Source organism: Haemaphysalis longicornis, unplaced genomic scaffold (assembly GCF_048455015.1).
Source record: "Haemaphysalis longicornis isolate Haplotype H1 unplaced genomic scaffold, Haemaphysalis longicornis Haplotype H1 scaffold_9, whole genome shotgun sequence".
NCBI classification, from domain to species: Eukaryota; Metazoa; Arthropoda; class Arachnida; order Ixodida; family Ixodidae; genus Haemaphysalis; species Haemaphysalis longicornis.
In genome coordinates this window covers 163,069,826-163,085,820 of record NW_027526460.1, presented here as the reverse complement: position 1 = coordinate 163,085,820, position 15,995 = coordinate 163,069,826, and the positions used below count along the sequence as shown (strand labels likewise).

General features: G+C 46.5%; 1 protein-coding gene across 1 annotated transcript in view; it reads right to left on the bottom strand.

The window, feature by feature from the left end:
• The window catches only part of LOC144151723 (venom metalloproteinase BumaMPs1-like), a 191,101-nt gene that overhangs the window by 147,517 nt on the left and 27,589 nt on the right, over window positions 1-15,995 (bottom strand). Inside the window, exons 3-5 of the mRNA XM_077682845.1 lie at window positions 9,741-9,830; window positions 7,527-7,656; window positions 2,353-2,415 (exon numbers count right to left, since the gene is read on the bottom strand). Of these exons, the coding sequence (XP_077538971.1) occupies window positions 2,353-2,415; window positions 7,527-7,656; window positions 9,741-9,830 (283 nt within the window). The remainder of the gene's footprint in view (window positions 1-2,352; window positions 2,416-7,526; window positions 7,657-9,740; window positions 9,831-15,995) is intronic.

The following is a 15,995-nucleotide window of genomic DNA, read 5'->3' as shown; positions in this document are numbered from 1 at the left end:
CCGCTTGGTATGATTGTCCAGATTTGTTAAATCACTTGAAAGAACCCACTTTTTTTAATATTCCATCCCAATTTTCGCCATAAAACAACACTATTTTATTTACAGTAGTCCCTCACTATTTTGTAGTCATAAAATGCGCTCAAAATTTTCAGACAGCGGAGTTTCGAGTTAAGTGAAATGCCGGAATATTGTGGCCAATTCACTCAAATAGGAGCTAGTGCTGGTAACAAAAGTTCCAGTGCCCTGGGAAGCTTTCATAATACGGGCAAAATATTTCGCAGGGGAATGGAATTTCTATCATAGAGGGAGAAAGAACTGCGTGATGCTCGCTCATTTCGGGGTCGCATCGCCTGTCAGAAAAGCGTTGTTAATCTGGTCAATGAATCGCATCAATTGTGGGAGGCCACCGATACAATTCTACCTTGCTGCGAAGCAGGCGCAGCATGTTGCTTCTTTCTGCCGTTGTAGGCCCTTCTCGAGGCTTGCCGTCATCCACATGTGCAGCTGCGTCGTCCATGGCTATGTCAGCTATGCAGGCATTGGACAAAATATACATTGTGTACTCCGGGAAAACTTGTATTTTCTGCATTTGCAGGACTTTAAGCCTTGTTTTATTTCCATTAAATTTTACACCTGGCTTGGTTGCCTTTTTGATGTATGCCTAGTTTTAAGGGGCAATCTATACGATGTGTATTCTTGACTTCCTGAGTTTATTTTTATCCTTTTTATATTTTCTGTTTTGTACTTTTTTGGTTTTCGTGTTTTCCTTGGAACAATTATTTCCATTTATGCTTTTGAACCATTACATCTCCTAACTCCGCCTGTTAAGTAGTACAGTTTTCTGCAAATAGAAGGCGCTGTGTAGGAGTAGGCCGTCTTCGCGTTTTTTTTTATTTCCGCCGTACTTAGGGTATTTTTTAGTTTTTGCTTTGCTTCCGGGGGGAGGTGTATAAGATGCATATTTTTATCAATCCACTTTCATCACGTTAACGTCTTTCTATTTTTGGGGATTTGAGGCAGTTTAAAATTCCCTTGAACCAATAACCACCATTTAAGACGAGGTAATGTTATGCATCAGTTACGCATTTTTATGCAAATCCAGGATGTGACACGATTGGGGCATGGGGGGGGGGGGGCGGCACAGAATATTTTGCTCTGAAAGAGCAAGGGTGATTGCGATCGCCGTGTACAGGACCCGTATATTGTATGCTTTGCAGCGATTCAGCGCAGAGAGTTGAGATAAGCGACGCGTCTGTAGGTTCTCGTGATTGAATGATGGTCTGATTGAGGGGTTCAGCGCGCCGACGCTACGCAGGCGATGAGGCACGTCTCAGTGAAGGGCTCTGGATTAATTTTGACCACCTGGGGATCTTCCACCTGCGCAGAATTCGCAAACACACGGCATTTTCACTTTTCGGCTCCTTCAGAAAAGCGGCCGCCGACGCCCGAAATAGCAACCCCGTCCAATTGGGCTCAGGAGCACAACGCCTTAGCCACTGAACCACCGCGGCCTGTAGTAGATGCACGCGCTCCAGAACAAGTGGAGAGCCTGCATAGACAGCTCTCTATATAGACACAGTGCCAGCAGAATGTCTAAAGCCCGCATAGATGGTCTGGGGTTTTGCGCCTGGCTTATTAGAAGCAGAGACGCAGATGGCGGCGCCGCAACTGTGCAAGAATCCTTTTGCGCATATATACAATCATCATCATCGTGCTCATGCTGACCATATTGCATTATGTTGTTGTTGTTAACTTTATTAGAAAGTAAGGCCAAAGACTGCAGGCATTAAAGCAAGCAATTATCATTCAGTCAGCCAATCATATCATTGCGTCGCGACGTTATCCTTCTTTATCATACTGAACAACCTCCACTTAATCTGTACAGCTTTAGAGGTGGACACTGGCAGTGAAGCACCATCTTAGGTTCGTCGCCCCCAAGTCAACAACATTCATGCATTCAAAAATCGGACGACGCCGCTGTGGTAAAGAGTTACTTGCTGCGAGACATACGAAAAAAAGATCCGTGTTGCGCTGCTGCCTCTGGCTCCACTCTTCGTCTGGCGACCGTTGTAGAGCTCCGAAATATCGTACTAAGGTATATCGTCCCGAAGATGCACTGGACCCTTTTGTGCGTGCGGTGGCCGTTGGTTGTTCTTGGCTTCCTCACTGCCATTTAACGAAGTTAAAGTTCTACTCATCAGAAACATACCCACAGCCCACTCATTACGGCATACGTTTCGAGATTTCCGAAGAAATCTTCACCCATTCATTCGTACCCGATCTCATAAACAACGCCTGTGCCACTGGACAGAGTGCGAGTTTAAACACGTATCTTGGTTAGGATACACTCACCCTTTGTTGGCTTCAAATCTCTTGATTCCATGTAAACTAAGCTGGTGTTGATATCCGGAATCACTGCAAAAAAATGCACGAAAAAAAGATGCATTTTAGTGCCATAAGCACTGCGCTGAGAATTCTAGAGAGAAAAAATTGGCCGCGTATCTGCTCCTTTCGTTGCAAATGTCGTAAAAAGACGATAGTCTTTGTAGACATTTGCCAAGGAAATGCCCCCCCTTTGCTTTCCCGCTCACCTTTCATGCTGTTTCTGTACCGCCGCGCTCATCCCAAGGTAAACACACTAAAGGTTTGCGCAAGGCGATTTGAATTTACCGCGTTCCACTGCTACAGGCCGGGTTCCTCGATGCCTGCGCTGCAGTACAGCGGAGACGTGCGTGAATGGAGGCGGCCGACTACAAGGTTTATAGAACCGCGTGGCCGTGCTCCACGTGCCTTCCAAGCAGAACGTGGAACCTAGCTAGTGGAACCTTTCGTTGCTGTTGCCGCGTGATTTTTCATATGCCGCCAGGAGGCGGTGGTTTTCTTCAGTAGATGTAGAATGTCATTTTTTATCGAAAAACCAAGCATTCATGAATTTTTTAATAAAGGAACACTGTAAATATCCCTTCTGTACCAATTTCGTGTCTTATATTTGCGCAATTTCATGTTCTTGTTCAACAAAGTTGACAAGTATGAACATATAAACCAGGCTTAGACGTTTACATTTGGCTGTGAGTATATAAGGCTATTGCGCAGTTAGCAGTTTACTTTGGCCGGGTGGCTGAATCGATTTACAGACAGACAGACGGACAGACAGACAGACACCTACAGACAGACCAAAATTGCGCCCACCTCCCCGCGAGGGGAACCCTGTGTAGATGCGACGCATCGTGGGTTTCACTTGGTGTTTCCGTTGGAATGATTCTGAAATCGCGTGAAACGTGTCGGGAACACGTATGATTATTATGTTTTATGATTATTATGATGTTTTATTGGCCAATCTTAATCAATCTCTCGAAGTGGTATGCTTGGGGCTTCACAACGACCTTTACTCCATCATTGTAGCTGTAAGTGGGAGCATCTTTTCTTTTATTGCAAGTGCTTTCATAGCCTTTCATTCTTTCATTGCCCCATCATGCGTTGTATCAGTAGCTTCTTGACGTACACTCTTAAGCAAAAAGGACTAAAAGTTCGTCCTTTCGGGGACTAACGGCCTCTGCCAGAATCATTAGTCCCTTTGGGGACTAAATGCGAGGGGACGAACGGTCAGTCCCCACCCGGATGGTCCGTTCCGATACTCCCCAAGGACGAACTGCGTAGAGTGCAGAAAAAAGAAGAAAAAAAACTCTGGAACAGGCAGGGATCGAACCCCTGACGCCCGGAAATACACACAAGAAACACGACGCGCTACCCGCCGGACCACGCCGCCGGCTTGTAGCTGCGATAGATAATATTTGAGTGTACAGCGTGTAGTTCTGTACATATCGCAACAGATCCATTGCAACTGGTGCCTGAATTTCTATCTGTGCAAGCGAACGTGACCGCGTTTTGCGCCTTGCGCTTAGCGCTTTGCTAGGTTTAGGGACTATTACTCAGTTCGATTCGAAGTAGAGCCTCACAACCATAGTTTTTCTCGCAAATAACAATCAACTCATCGTCGCCTAGTTGAGATAGGTAGCTGGGCGATCGGACGACTCATTTGTTCCCGCACAAATTAGCGCAAGCTAAGTGCTTTCTTAGTGTTCGATACATATGTTAAGTGCTCCATGTAACGTATGTGAAAAGTGTCGTCTGTGTGAGTGTCAGAATAAGGAAACATGCCATATTTTCCTGCATCGGCGAAAGCGGATTCGGTGTTGCTAAGCCGGAATTCTTCAAATTTGCGTCGCTAGACGATTGCGACTAGGAAATGCAAGCGGGTTTTACAGCAGTTGCAGCATTGTCATAGCTTTGGTGCCCAAGGCAATTATGTACCGAGTGTAAAAGATATCTTCGAGGCGCTTCCTGTCGCGAGCATTTTTGTTTTGCAGTTGTCATCAGCAACAACAGTTTTTTCTCGTCTGTTAAACATATACATATTCATTACGCTCAGAAATCCACTTTTGCTATTGTCACTAACTTTTGCGTTACTGTTAAGGCGCTTGAAAGCTTTCATTGGCCGTTATTACCTCGCAAGAATCGTATGCAACACAGCGTATCAACATAACCTCGCCGAGAAGCGTATGGCAATCGCGCTTCGCCGCTCCTTGCCATTACCCGCCGCACTACTAACCCTAGGCGATATTCTTATAAATAACACCAATATTTTCTCCGGTGGCACCATATAAAGCACCCAGTGACTGCAATGGCTTGTGTTTTGGAAATATAAAACTGTTCTCAGACATATGCGCGAAAGGGCAACGACGACGCCATTAGGGGATTAACGACGCAGCAAAGAGACTAACTGCATGCGTTTCGTCTTCCCGTTACTCCTTATAGATCGGCGGGGACGAACAGTTAGTCCGCATTTATGCACACGGCACGTACTCTGCCGCAGATACTCCCCTTGAAGATGAACGGTCGCCCGCGAAGACTAACGGCTGTATTTTAGTCCCTATTTTAGTCCTTTTTGCCTAAGAGTGTAGTTTGAATATGTCAAGGATATAAGGCGCGTTCGTAGCATTTGATTCTGTCTCGGTTTTGTGGCGCAGTGGGAAGAGCACCATGTACCTCGCGTTCCGCCCACAGGGTCGTGGGATGGAAACTGGGCGCCGCTTACTATTATTTTTTTTATAGTGTAGGGGGAGGGGTGTGGACGGACAACAACGCCGTATGGAGGGACAAGGCGAGTGAATGCGATGCAGTCGCATCTAAAATTTCTTGGTTTAAGTAGCCCAAGAAAGACTATCGTCTTTCAAATTGCGGGGTCATCTATAGGTTCCTTGGGATGAAGCGAATACCAAATCATCTCTCTTTTAGGGGCGGAGCCCTTAGGGGCTCGGGATGTTGGTGTTTCCTGATGTCGTCGTGGCGTCTAGTCACAGTACTAACACACCGGCACACTCGTTTTTCAACGCCTCACGCTTGGACGTAACGCGCACTAAAAGAACACACTGGGACCGTCGTTTTCCAACGGCTTTCGCAAGAACGTTTCATGCTTCAAAGAGACTATATTTTTACAGCAAAGCTGTAAGCCGCTACCCATGAGCGGTTCCATCTGCTTGGGCAAAAACGCCAAGGCACCAAGAATACACTTTTAGCTCCATTCTTCGCACCTTTTCAGGTTTCACGGTAGCGGAGATGGCCCGGGATTTTTTTTTCCCGAACATGTCCGCTGATTTTTATTGCAGTCATCACTTTCTCCTTGAATGATCGTTGGGTTCAACGCGCCGACGCAACACAGGCGATGAGGCGCGCCGTAGTAGGGGACTCCGGATTAATTTTGACCACCTGGTGATCTTTAACGTGAGCCTAAATCTTATGCACACGGGCGTTTTTGCTTTTCGTCTCCATTAGAAAAGCGGCCGCAACGGCCGGGAATCGAACTCGCGGCCTCGTACTCAGGAGCGCAACGCCTTAGCCACTGAGCCACCGCGGCGGGTCTCATTTTCTCGTTATTATTTTATTGTAACTTTACAATTATTTGCGTCTTGATAAGTTATCATAATCACGACTAATAAGCATAACATAACCGCATGAACTGTTGCCTGCTTTATCTAGGATCATTAGCCTGCATTCGTGTTTGTTCATAATGTTTGCTCACATCCTATTGATCATATACCACGCTCACGCTATCGACAAGCGGTTTATATAGTCATAAGCGTTCGAAGCTCGTGAAACGCTGGCGCTTGTCATACATCTTCCCGTTGTTTAGCGCAAAGAAATGTATAGGTACATTTGAGGTAAAGTATACGTAATTAACCGGAAGCGCCCGCGTTCCTTTAGTTAAGGACTCTCGATGGGTTGGTTTTTACGATAGTAAACGCAAAATGTGGCATTGCAACGCCGGTACGTGCGGGGAGAAAAGCGCAAGAGATCAGAACTCCCGCTGGCGCAGTTTGAGACAGGGGGCGCGCGATGATCACTACGCTACCGGTGGGACTATTTTCCCCTCCACTTTCTGGGGTATTTATGGTAAGGTATTTTTGTTTCCTGCACTTGGGGGTGGTACCAGTGCCACTTGGACTACTCTCGGTTAAAGAGACCTTCTCTGGGTGAAAGAGGCAGAAAATACCACCTTTGGCGCCTACTTTCTTTAGCCGGTGCGAAACCTTGTGAATGTAGTTCATGACAACTGGCCGAATATTAAGTCTTTCCTTTCTCTTTGGAAATTCCGGTGGTATTTTCTGCCCTGTTGAAACTAAAGGGGTTGTGCAAGGCTGCAAACCAAAAGACGAAAAAAGGTTTCGAATGTGGCACACGGCACAGCCGCCAGTTCGTCAATTGCGCAGAGGGTATTGCATACAAGATCCCCCTCTGCTGTGGTAGGTCGTACGTGGGGCAATCAGGCCGCTGTCTCAACGACAGATTACGCGAACACAAGAATGCATGCGCGCAACTGGCGGCAAATGGAAATTAGGCCGCGCATTTTAAGAGTTGCGATAAGACTTGTTCGCCCAATTTCGAGGGGACAACCATCTTGTTCCGCTCCAAAGACAAGATTACCCTCGAGAGCATATGCAATGTAGTCAGGAGTGGAGGGAGATTGCGTTAGCGCCCCTTCAATCCGGCTTTCGGCGCGTCAAATAGGTTTCCTAAGTGAGGAATAGATATCATGTCGCGTGTAGCGTTTTATTGTTATTTTTTCGTGTATGTTTTTCATGTGCATCATATATAACCGCCCCCCTTCACATGATAATAAACAGTTGATAGTTTGCGCTTCACCTTGTCTGTTTTTGTGTTATTCACCCTGTTCTACGTTTTCGTGCCAAGCAGCGCACCTCTGCATTTCAACATGTTAAAACTAGCCCACTCCCAAGCCTTGCGGAACCAGGGCCTGTTTTAGTTAAAGCAGCTGTTATTGCGCAGCAAAATATCATTGTCTTCATACACGCTTGAAATATGCCGTTATTATTTCTCGTCAAAATAGATACACTTCACCCCGACCTATTCTTTCATGCCAGATCTAATCAATAAGTTGGAGCTGCACCTTTTCAAGATAGATTAAATTGGGAAACGGAGGAACAATAACATCAAACAGTTTTGTCTACCGTAATCAGTAGGTCCAGCGCTGCTCAAACGTGGCTCTTCAGCGTGATACAGCATGTGAGCAAGCACACCATCCACAGATCGTTCTTCTGGCAATGGCTTTATCCGCAAAGTATGGCCCAAGGTCCCCTCCTAAAACGAGGCAAAGGATTTGTCAATATCTTCCATGGAAATATTGCAATGCCACGCTGTTAGTAGCGTCAAAACACTTTTGTCTAAGTTATTCTCAAGATCTCTATTTCCTTATTTGAGCGCACAAGACAGCGTGACTTTCTTTTACAGTTTGGAATAACGCCAATACGACTACTGGCATTTGATGCACAGGCGGCCGCAAAATAAAATGGACCAAAAGAGCGGCCCGCAAGCATCAGTTTCGGCGCGACCCCTTCCGGCTTGCGCGTTCTCTCAAGATATATGAATGCGCATACGGGTGCTTTGCTACTCAACGCATACAAATTTTCTGTGTTTTGGCCGCAGCACTTCGTTTCTCTCTAAAGTGGCACTGGTCTGCGCCTCACGCTCGGGAAGTAGCGAGGGGCGGGATCACTGGTAGCGTCCGGCTTGCGCTGAGGCCGTACCCCCTGAAACTCTGAAATACGATCGTCAGGCGCTGTTTAATTGCGTTGTCGTTATTTGCTGAGTACCCCACTACACCAACCGTGTTACGCCCTCTATGCGCCCAAAAATACATGATTGGTGAGCACGTATTTTATCCATTGCTTAGTGAGTACGGTAATAGCATGTGTAGAAGTGATAACGGGTTGATATAATTTTTTTAAAGGAGAGGTATTTAAATAAAGAAAATAGGAAGTAATAACAATAAAATTACGAAATGGTAAAGTTCTCTTTTAAGCGCCGGCATGAGAACACGCAGAACCCCCCCCCCCCCCCCCACAAAAAAAAAAAAAAAAACCGAAGCATATATAACAAAAATCCTTAAAATCCACCAAGCATGAAACGTCCTGCATCGGCTCAGTTACGCATAATTGACGAAGTTACCACGTTGAATTGTTGCAATAGTGTAAATTCACATACTTCGTAAGAGAAAAAACAAACTTACAATCGAGAGAAGCGACGCAAGAATGCTGGATATTAGCTGCCTGCTCGCTACATACCGACCGGCAGTCGCTCAGTCACACACGAAGCTTTACCGCCGAATTGCTGCAGTGCCAATATAATGTAGGGCCAACAAAGCGACAACAGCCGAGCTCCTGGCGCACATATCTAAACGCTGAACACGACCCGCTGCACGGCTTAGTAACATGCTACAGGCTGCCGGCTGCTGCAAAGAATCCTGCCGCTCGCTCGGCGGGCGGTTCAAGACGCCGCAGGGTCCCTTCTATGAAACGAGGGCTCCTCCCGGAGGCAAGAGAACTGACATGCCGTGACTGACCAGCGAAGAACCCACATACGCACTCAGCTATCTCGACAGCAAGCACTGGGCCAGGAGGTTTCGCGCCAGACAGTTTTCACGCACCGCTGTATGTTTGCCCGCTTTATTATGTGGCGTAGTGTACGTCTACGTTGTACTCTACAAAATAAAAGGTGAAGACCTGATGAAGGCAAAATACTGAAACTATTGTGTGACGTTATACCGGTGAAGTAAAGTTATATAACCATCAAATTTCTTTTACGTCTTTTACCTAAAGGGAGGGGTAATTCATTACTCAAGTACTACTTTTAGGTAGCGGCAAAATTTCTTTTAAGTTCGCTATTCTTTCTTCCTCAAAGTTATTTATGTATTCCGGAACTTTGTATTGTTTGGTTTTCATTTTTTTTTCATTTATCTAAACTTATTAACGGGGCTTCTCTGTCAGATTTATCTTTTGGGCCGTCTGTAAAAACTCTCAAGTATGTCTGCAAAACTGTTTCTGTAAAACACGCGAAATAGTCTGCCTAATTATCTCGTATAATTACTGTTTTTTACATTTGTTCTCGATTTAAAAATCCAAACATACCATTTAACAGTATTTTTCTTTACCCGTTATACTTTGGTGGTAGCGGAAGAGTCTCTATGCATGAGCCGTTTAATAAATACGTAGGCCCAATAATATTTTCTGCCCTCTATGCATGAGCGCGTTAATTAAAGAAGTAGCGACGAATAATTTTTTCTGCTTTTTTGTTATTGTTTGATGTGCTCGTACGCTTGGCAGTTTACTTGAAAGAACGTTTCGTATACAGACTTGACGTCTGAGACTAGGCCAGTTCATACTCACAACTCGCAAACCACCATCATCCGATACGTCAACCGACGCCATGTGCTTCAGGTCATGGTACAGATTTTTCTCGGCTTCCTTCCCCAGCATCTAGGTGAAAAAAAGAAATCATTAGGCTGCAGAATACTTTATTACTACATCATCGTAATTTTACTCAGGAACGCATTTCACAAAACTGTTCTTTCAAACCAAAATGACTGTTACCAAAGCAGTGGTGCACTCGAGCTTCAAAACGACCAGAAATATAATGACAACTTAAGCTGGCAATTTAAGAAGTTAGAATGTGGACCCAATACGTTAGTGTGTCGTATGAACGTTTAAAATGTGAAAAGCGCTTCTTATGACTGTTCTTAGAGCAGTCCTTTTGGCTGCATTCTACTCAATCATAATAATGAGAGTTAACCTTCTTTCCTAGAGGCGGGGTCGTTAATCATACAAAATTTATTCATTGTATAAAACGTGCCCGTGTCTCGACAGCAGACACCACACCATAAAATTTGACACCCCGTGGTCAAATTTTTTTAGAAGCACCGAAAAAATCAATTCCTTGAATAGCCTATTAGAGAAAGCCCACAGAAAGAACACCACCAAACAGCAACCGCTGTTTCCACACCGGTTACAGCGCTCGCGAAGCTTCACACTTACTATAATTCTTGACGTCATGCTTGGTTATGGAGCTTGAGGTTTGGCGACAAGCCTTGTCTGGAAGATTGCGTAGTCAGTAATCACGTCTTTGCCGTTTACTCATTATAGGGCCATGTTCATAGGTTCTATGGATTTTGGCAATGCCAGGTATAGCGTAGTGGCCATTATTTGAGACTAATTTCCTAACGCCAAGTGGGCCATGTTACCCCTGCACCTTATTTCTTTCCTGTAGTTTAAGAGTAGCCATAACAATGATAAAATATAGTCTCTTCGAGTGTTCAAGTACATACAATAAGTTATACATTTTTAAGCATGTGCATTTCACACAACTCTCGATTTCTTAATATTGTAACGTGGTGGCAGAGCCAGTGACTTGAGCAATGGTTGAAGGATGAGGAACGATCTATTTATAGAATTTACAATGCGGCCATAACAGCGCGCGCTGGGACCCAGCCACTACTTCGTCGTCGTTGTCATCGTCGTCGTCTTCTTCTGCGATGAGCCGTGGCAGTATAGGGCATTGGCCGCCTAGGTGTCCCGTGACATTACCCCCCCGGTCGAGAGCGACCGTCCCGGTCGAAGCTGCAGCGTGGTGAGGATGGTGACGTAGATGAACAATGTGGGAAAAGGCATGTCAGGCAGCGTGCCCCACCCAGCTTCGTCGTCGTCGCAGATGCTTGTTGGTGACGCTACATGCGGCTGCTGTCTTCATCGTCTTTGATGGCGTAACGTACCCCTTCCCTCGAAGGCGACCGTCCCGCTCGAGGCCGCAGTAGCATGATGAGCTCGGTGAAGGTGAACGATGTGATGAGAATATAAAGCGAAGCTCTTGCCACCACGGAGGTAAGGGATGGATTTGGTGAGCAATGTCCAGAAGCGGCGACGTCCTCAAAGGAACGATGAAACGGTGAGGGCTTGCAACCACGTCGGGCCACAGGGCTCGGGACACGTCGTCGTCTCGTCACATGTCGTCGAATCTTGGCGGCTCTGGATCGGCTGGTCACGGGCTGGGGACACGGGGCGGGGGACGTCGACGAGTGCTTGTAGCGGCGGGGCTGGGGCTGCCAGACGCGGTTCACGCACCCTCAATGATTCCAGCGATGCCGATGAGGTGCGAATCTGGGGCCAGGACGGGGATGACGAACCGCGCACTCCACCAAATGTAACGTGGTGGCAGAGCAAATGACTCGAGCAATGGTTGAAGGATGAGGAACAATCTATTTACAGAATTTACAATGTGGCCATAACAGCGCGCGCTGGGAACCAGCCACTTCGTCGTCGTCGTCGTCGTCGTCTTCTTCTGTGATGAGCCGTGGCAGTATAGGGCATTGGCCACCTAGGTGTCCCGTGACAATATCCATATATAACGGTACGACGGCGATTTCATAACACCCTTTCTGGAGCATTCTTTAAAACAATGTCGTCGTGACATCTGAAGGGGGCCAAGTACTCGGTATCAACAAGTAGCCCTGAAATCTACCAATGGGGCTTCTTGACAACTTTCTTACACAAGCTGCCAGAATCACCTGATGAATGTTTCGTCCTTTTTACGTGCTTTATAATAATAAACCTGACCTTTCTTCTGAAGGACTATTCTTCCGGCACATCCCCTGCAAATTTATTTCAAGATCCCGGCGTACGTCTCCGCAAATGCCCAGAATATATTTAGGCGGAATCGTTAGATGCATAATCAAACACGAGAATTGTTGCCGTCATTCGTCACAGAAACCATACAAAAATGGCCGCCGCTGCAAATATAAATTATACCAATAATAAACCCTTGCATTCGTGTGGAAAATGAACTAAGGTGGCGAGAGGGGAAGGGAAGAGCGATAATCATGGAGCTAATCCGGCGCCACGGCACAATTGCCCACAAACTTGCCCGAAGTGTTTTCCGTGATACGTGCACGTCACGACATGTCAAGAACAGGGGCAGAATGGCAAAAGCTTAACTGTGGAATCTGACGCGTGAATTTGCGACCAGTCCAGTGTCGGAGTGATTCCCGTGAAATGTGTCGGAGCGGCACGGACCACGAGACGGAGAGGTGACTCATCATTGAACCACGCGGACCGCTGCATGACGTGTGTTGCTGCCGGTCTACAAGGGGCTGGGTTGAGGCCGCAGTGGACATGCAATATTCCAAGGGATTCTGCAACGCTGCGTAACCGACGCTGTCAGTGTATACGGTGCTGTTGTTGTTTGTAAACTTTACTGACACACACACACAAAAAAAGACCCCCAAAGTCCGTGGATCTGACAGGGAAAATATATATCTATACAGACGGGAGGACCTTACGTATGTGAGCCACCAGAGCTCGCCACCAAGCCGCACAGTCCAATCCCTCCTGCAACGCGAGCCAGTCTTTTAGAGAAGAGGGAGGAGGTGAAAGGGATTTACGATGAGTTGAGAGTGATGGTTGCGAAGCAGAACCGTCCCAAAGAACATGCGGTGTGTATGGTATGACGTATCCGCGGGTGTCGCGATAATTGCACCACAGTAGCAAAGCGCCAACACATGGCAGAAGATCTATGCAACTCAAGGTTACCATCCGAATTACGAAGAATGAGGCAAGGACCGCATAAGACCGCACGCAACGAAAGATCGCCTTGAGATAGTCGGTTTTGCCCCGGATAATTGGCCGATGGTACGACGGGGTGGACATTCCGACTGCAGCCAATCGCAATTTCACGAGTGAAAAATTGCTGTTGTTTTTTTAAGTTGCTAAAATCTCTTGTTTCGAGAAGCTCTAAAAAACGTCATGTAAATAACTTGTATATTGAGGAGACGAATTAAACATTGTCTTCTCTCAGATGTCGTAGTAGTCTCATCCTCAAGGTGTCAGCAGGTAACGAGTTTCTTTTCATTCCCCATGTAAGCAGTATCTATCTGCTGCTCCAGCAGCAAGGCGAAAGAGAAAAAAGTAAGGGAAGAACGTGACTCCAGTCATCGAGAAATAATCCTTTGCTTCCAGTAGTTCGGCGGTGCATACTGGGACATGTTTTTGTAATCAATAAATGCCATATAAATCGGGTAATACATTCTGCGAAGCGGCCTATTTTGTCATTCATGGTATACAAGCGGTAAAATATTTTTATTGTTTTAACTCCAATCACCGATAACAAACTCAAGCGCGTTAGCAAACTCGTTTATTTTTTTCTGAGTCCATTTTTTTCTGAAGCGAGGGCTGGCTCATAGTTGTTCACTTCGTTACGTTTTTTTTTTGGCAATTCATCTCTAATACATCGAATTTATGTTTTCTAAGTAGGCGTTACTTTCGAGTTGTGAAGATAATATGTCAGTTTCCTCCATTATGTAACTCACAGTTATTGCTTTGTCTCCTGCATCTTTCCTTCTAGCCTACACCTTAAACACCCTGTCACCTGGTTTTTCGCTGCTAAAACGTCCCCGGGAACTAAGTTGCTTCTTTCAGTACTGTTTACGTGCTTTTTTTACCATGCAAACGTATTATAGCTCAAGGTATCTTCGCTACTTTGATTCCCCCATGCAACCGTTGCCAATACTACTTATATCGAATATTAATGTTGATATTGTATATTTTCCGTATTCAGTGTGTCTCAGTGTATATAATCAACAAGTGTTTTCATTTTTGCCTTTAGGTCTTCTTCTATTACGCGTCCATTCGTGTAATGTTATCGGCCCAATTTTCAGTAAGCTTCCTACTGGCGACCAATTTCTGCAGCTCTGCGAATTCCATTTGCATCTGTTTTCTGATGAGAAAGCATTAGTTCTCTATGTTTATAGGCGTTCGCGCAGCGCTTGTACTTCCTCGGGAGTCACATACTTCTTCGGCCGACCATGTTTTGCGCGATCTTGAACGATGTGCTCGGGGCAGAGTCACGAGGCGTTGTGTATTGCCAACACCGCTTCTCGTACGCCGGTCATTGCCCGCATAGAGCCCGGCTGTGAGGCTAGCTCTTGACGCCGCTGAAAGCTGGGGCAGACTACAGTTGAGGCCATCTGGGAGTCTAGCGAGTTGCTTACGCTGTTAATTGGCGCGCGATGCTTTCGTGATCTCCCTCCTCTCCAGGGGGCACTGCGTGCATTTTTGTAGCGAAAGTTACAGTACGCTAGCTCGGGCAGTTTTCGCGGGGTGACCAGTTTTGACCTTGAGAGTTAGAGATCAAATGGCACCCCCTTCCGCAAGCGTACGGATTGGAGCAGCGCCCGATGGCGGGGAGAGATAGGAAAGGAGGGAACGGAGAAGCGCGCGGGAGCCGTGCTGCCACCTGGCGGAGAAAGGCGAGGACGCCGCCGCCGCAGCGATAAGTGCGCGCGATGAAGGAAGGTGACGTGGGCCCGCAGAGCCGTGTGCGATGGAGTGCGATGAGGCACACCGTGCGTGAGGCGAAACAATGCCGTGGGGCGGAAAAGAGGAAACACACTCCTGTTGTCTCCAGCTTCACTACCTTCAAGTCGGGTATGTGTGAGGTTAGCCGGCGTGCGTGTGAGCTTACCCGGTGTAAGTGTAAGCTGCCTTCATTTATTCTCTGATAATACCCCTTCCATAACACTCCCTTTCATAATGCCTAAGGAAGTGAATTGCTTTTTCAAGCCCGGGCGAGTGGGTTGCGAAGGAGAACGCCTATCAGCGAGCCGGTACAGGAAGAACTGTTCGCAGGTTGCGGTAGGGAGCCAGAAAGCATGCCCATATATTGTAAAGGAGTGCAAAGGTACCCGTCCAGTCGTCAGCGAGGAAGACACCCAGCTTCCGGAAGCCCTTACCTTTAAGGTTAATGGAAAAGGGAGTTGGACAGCAGTAGAGGTTAGTAAAAAGAAGGTTAGAATGTTTCTGGGCAAAAAGCAGGGAACAATCTGGTAAGACATGGGAACATACAAGTAAGACTGGCACAAAAATTCTATACAGGTTCTTTCTTTGCCAGGTGATTGTACCAAGTGTTACGACTGAGGTCGCTGTGCAACGCCATCCCGTTACACCCGCCGCGGTGGCTCAGTGGCGAAGGTGTGCTGCTGAGCACGAGGACACGGTTTCGATTCCCGGCCCCGGGGGCCGCTTTTCTAATGGAGGTCTAAAGCAAAAACGCCTGTTTGTACGAGATTTCGGAGCAAGCTAAGAATCGCCAGGTGGTTTAATTTAATCCGGAGATCTGCACTACGGGGCGCCTCATCGCCTGCGTTGTGTCACCGCATTAAACCCAAGAAGGTTTAAAAAAATTGGTGGAGTGGAAGTCACCTATACCAACCAATGGGCTCGGCTGAAACCGCAGGCGGCCATCTTGCTCGGGGAAAGAAACCAGATGCCGATTGCTTTGCAGCAGTATTTTCCGACTTTCCCAGCGGTTTTAAATTACGTAACGGATTCTCACGCTCTAATTCAACACTGCGAGCCATGTCCGACGTATCCGTATTGATTTGTACCACAGAAATGTCGTTAAAATTCAGATGTCCGAGTACAGGGACATTGTTTTTTTCACCTTATGGCTCAGATATGCAGCTTCTACAAAGTAAAAAATACATAAGAACTCGTTTATCTTCTTTATTCTAAACTGTTCAAATGCAGAAATTGATCGTGAAAGTTGTAAGAACAAAAAAAAGACAAAAAGCAATAGAGTTACAACTGTAATGTGAA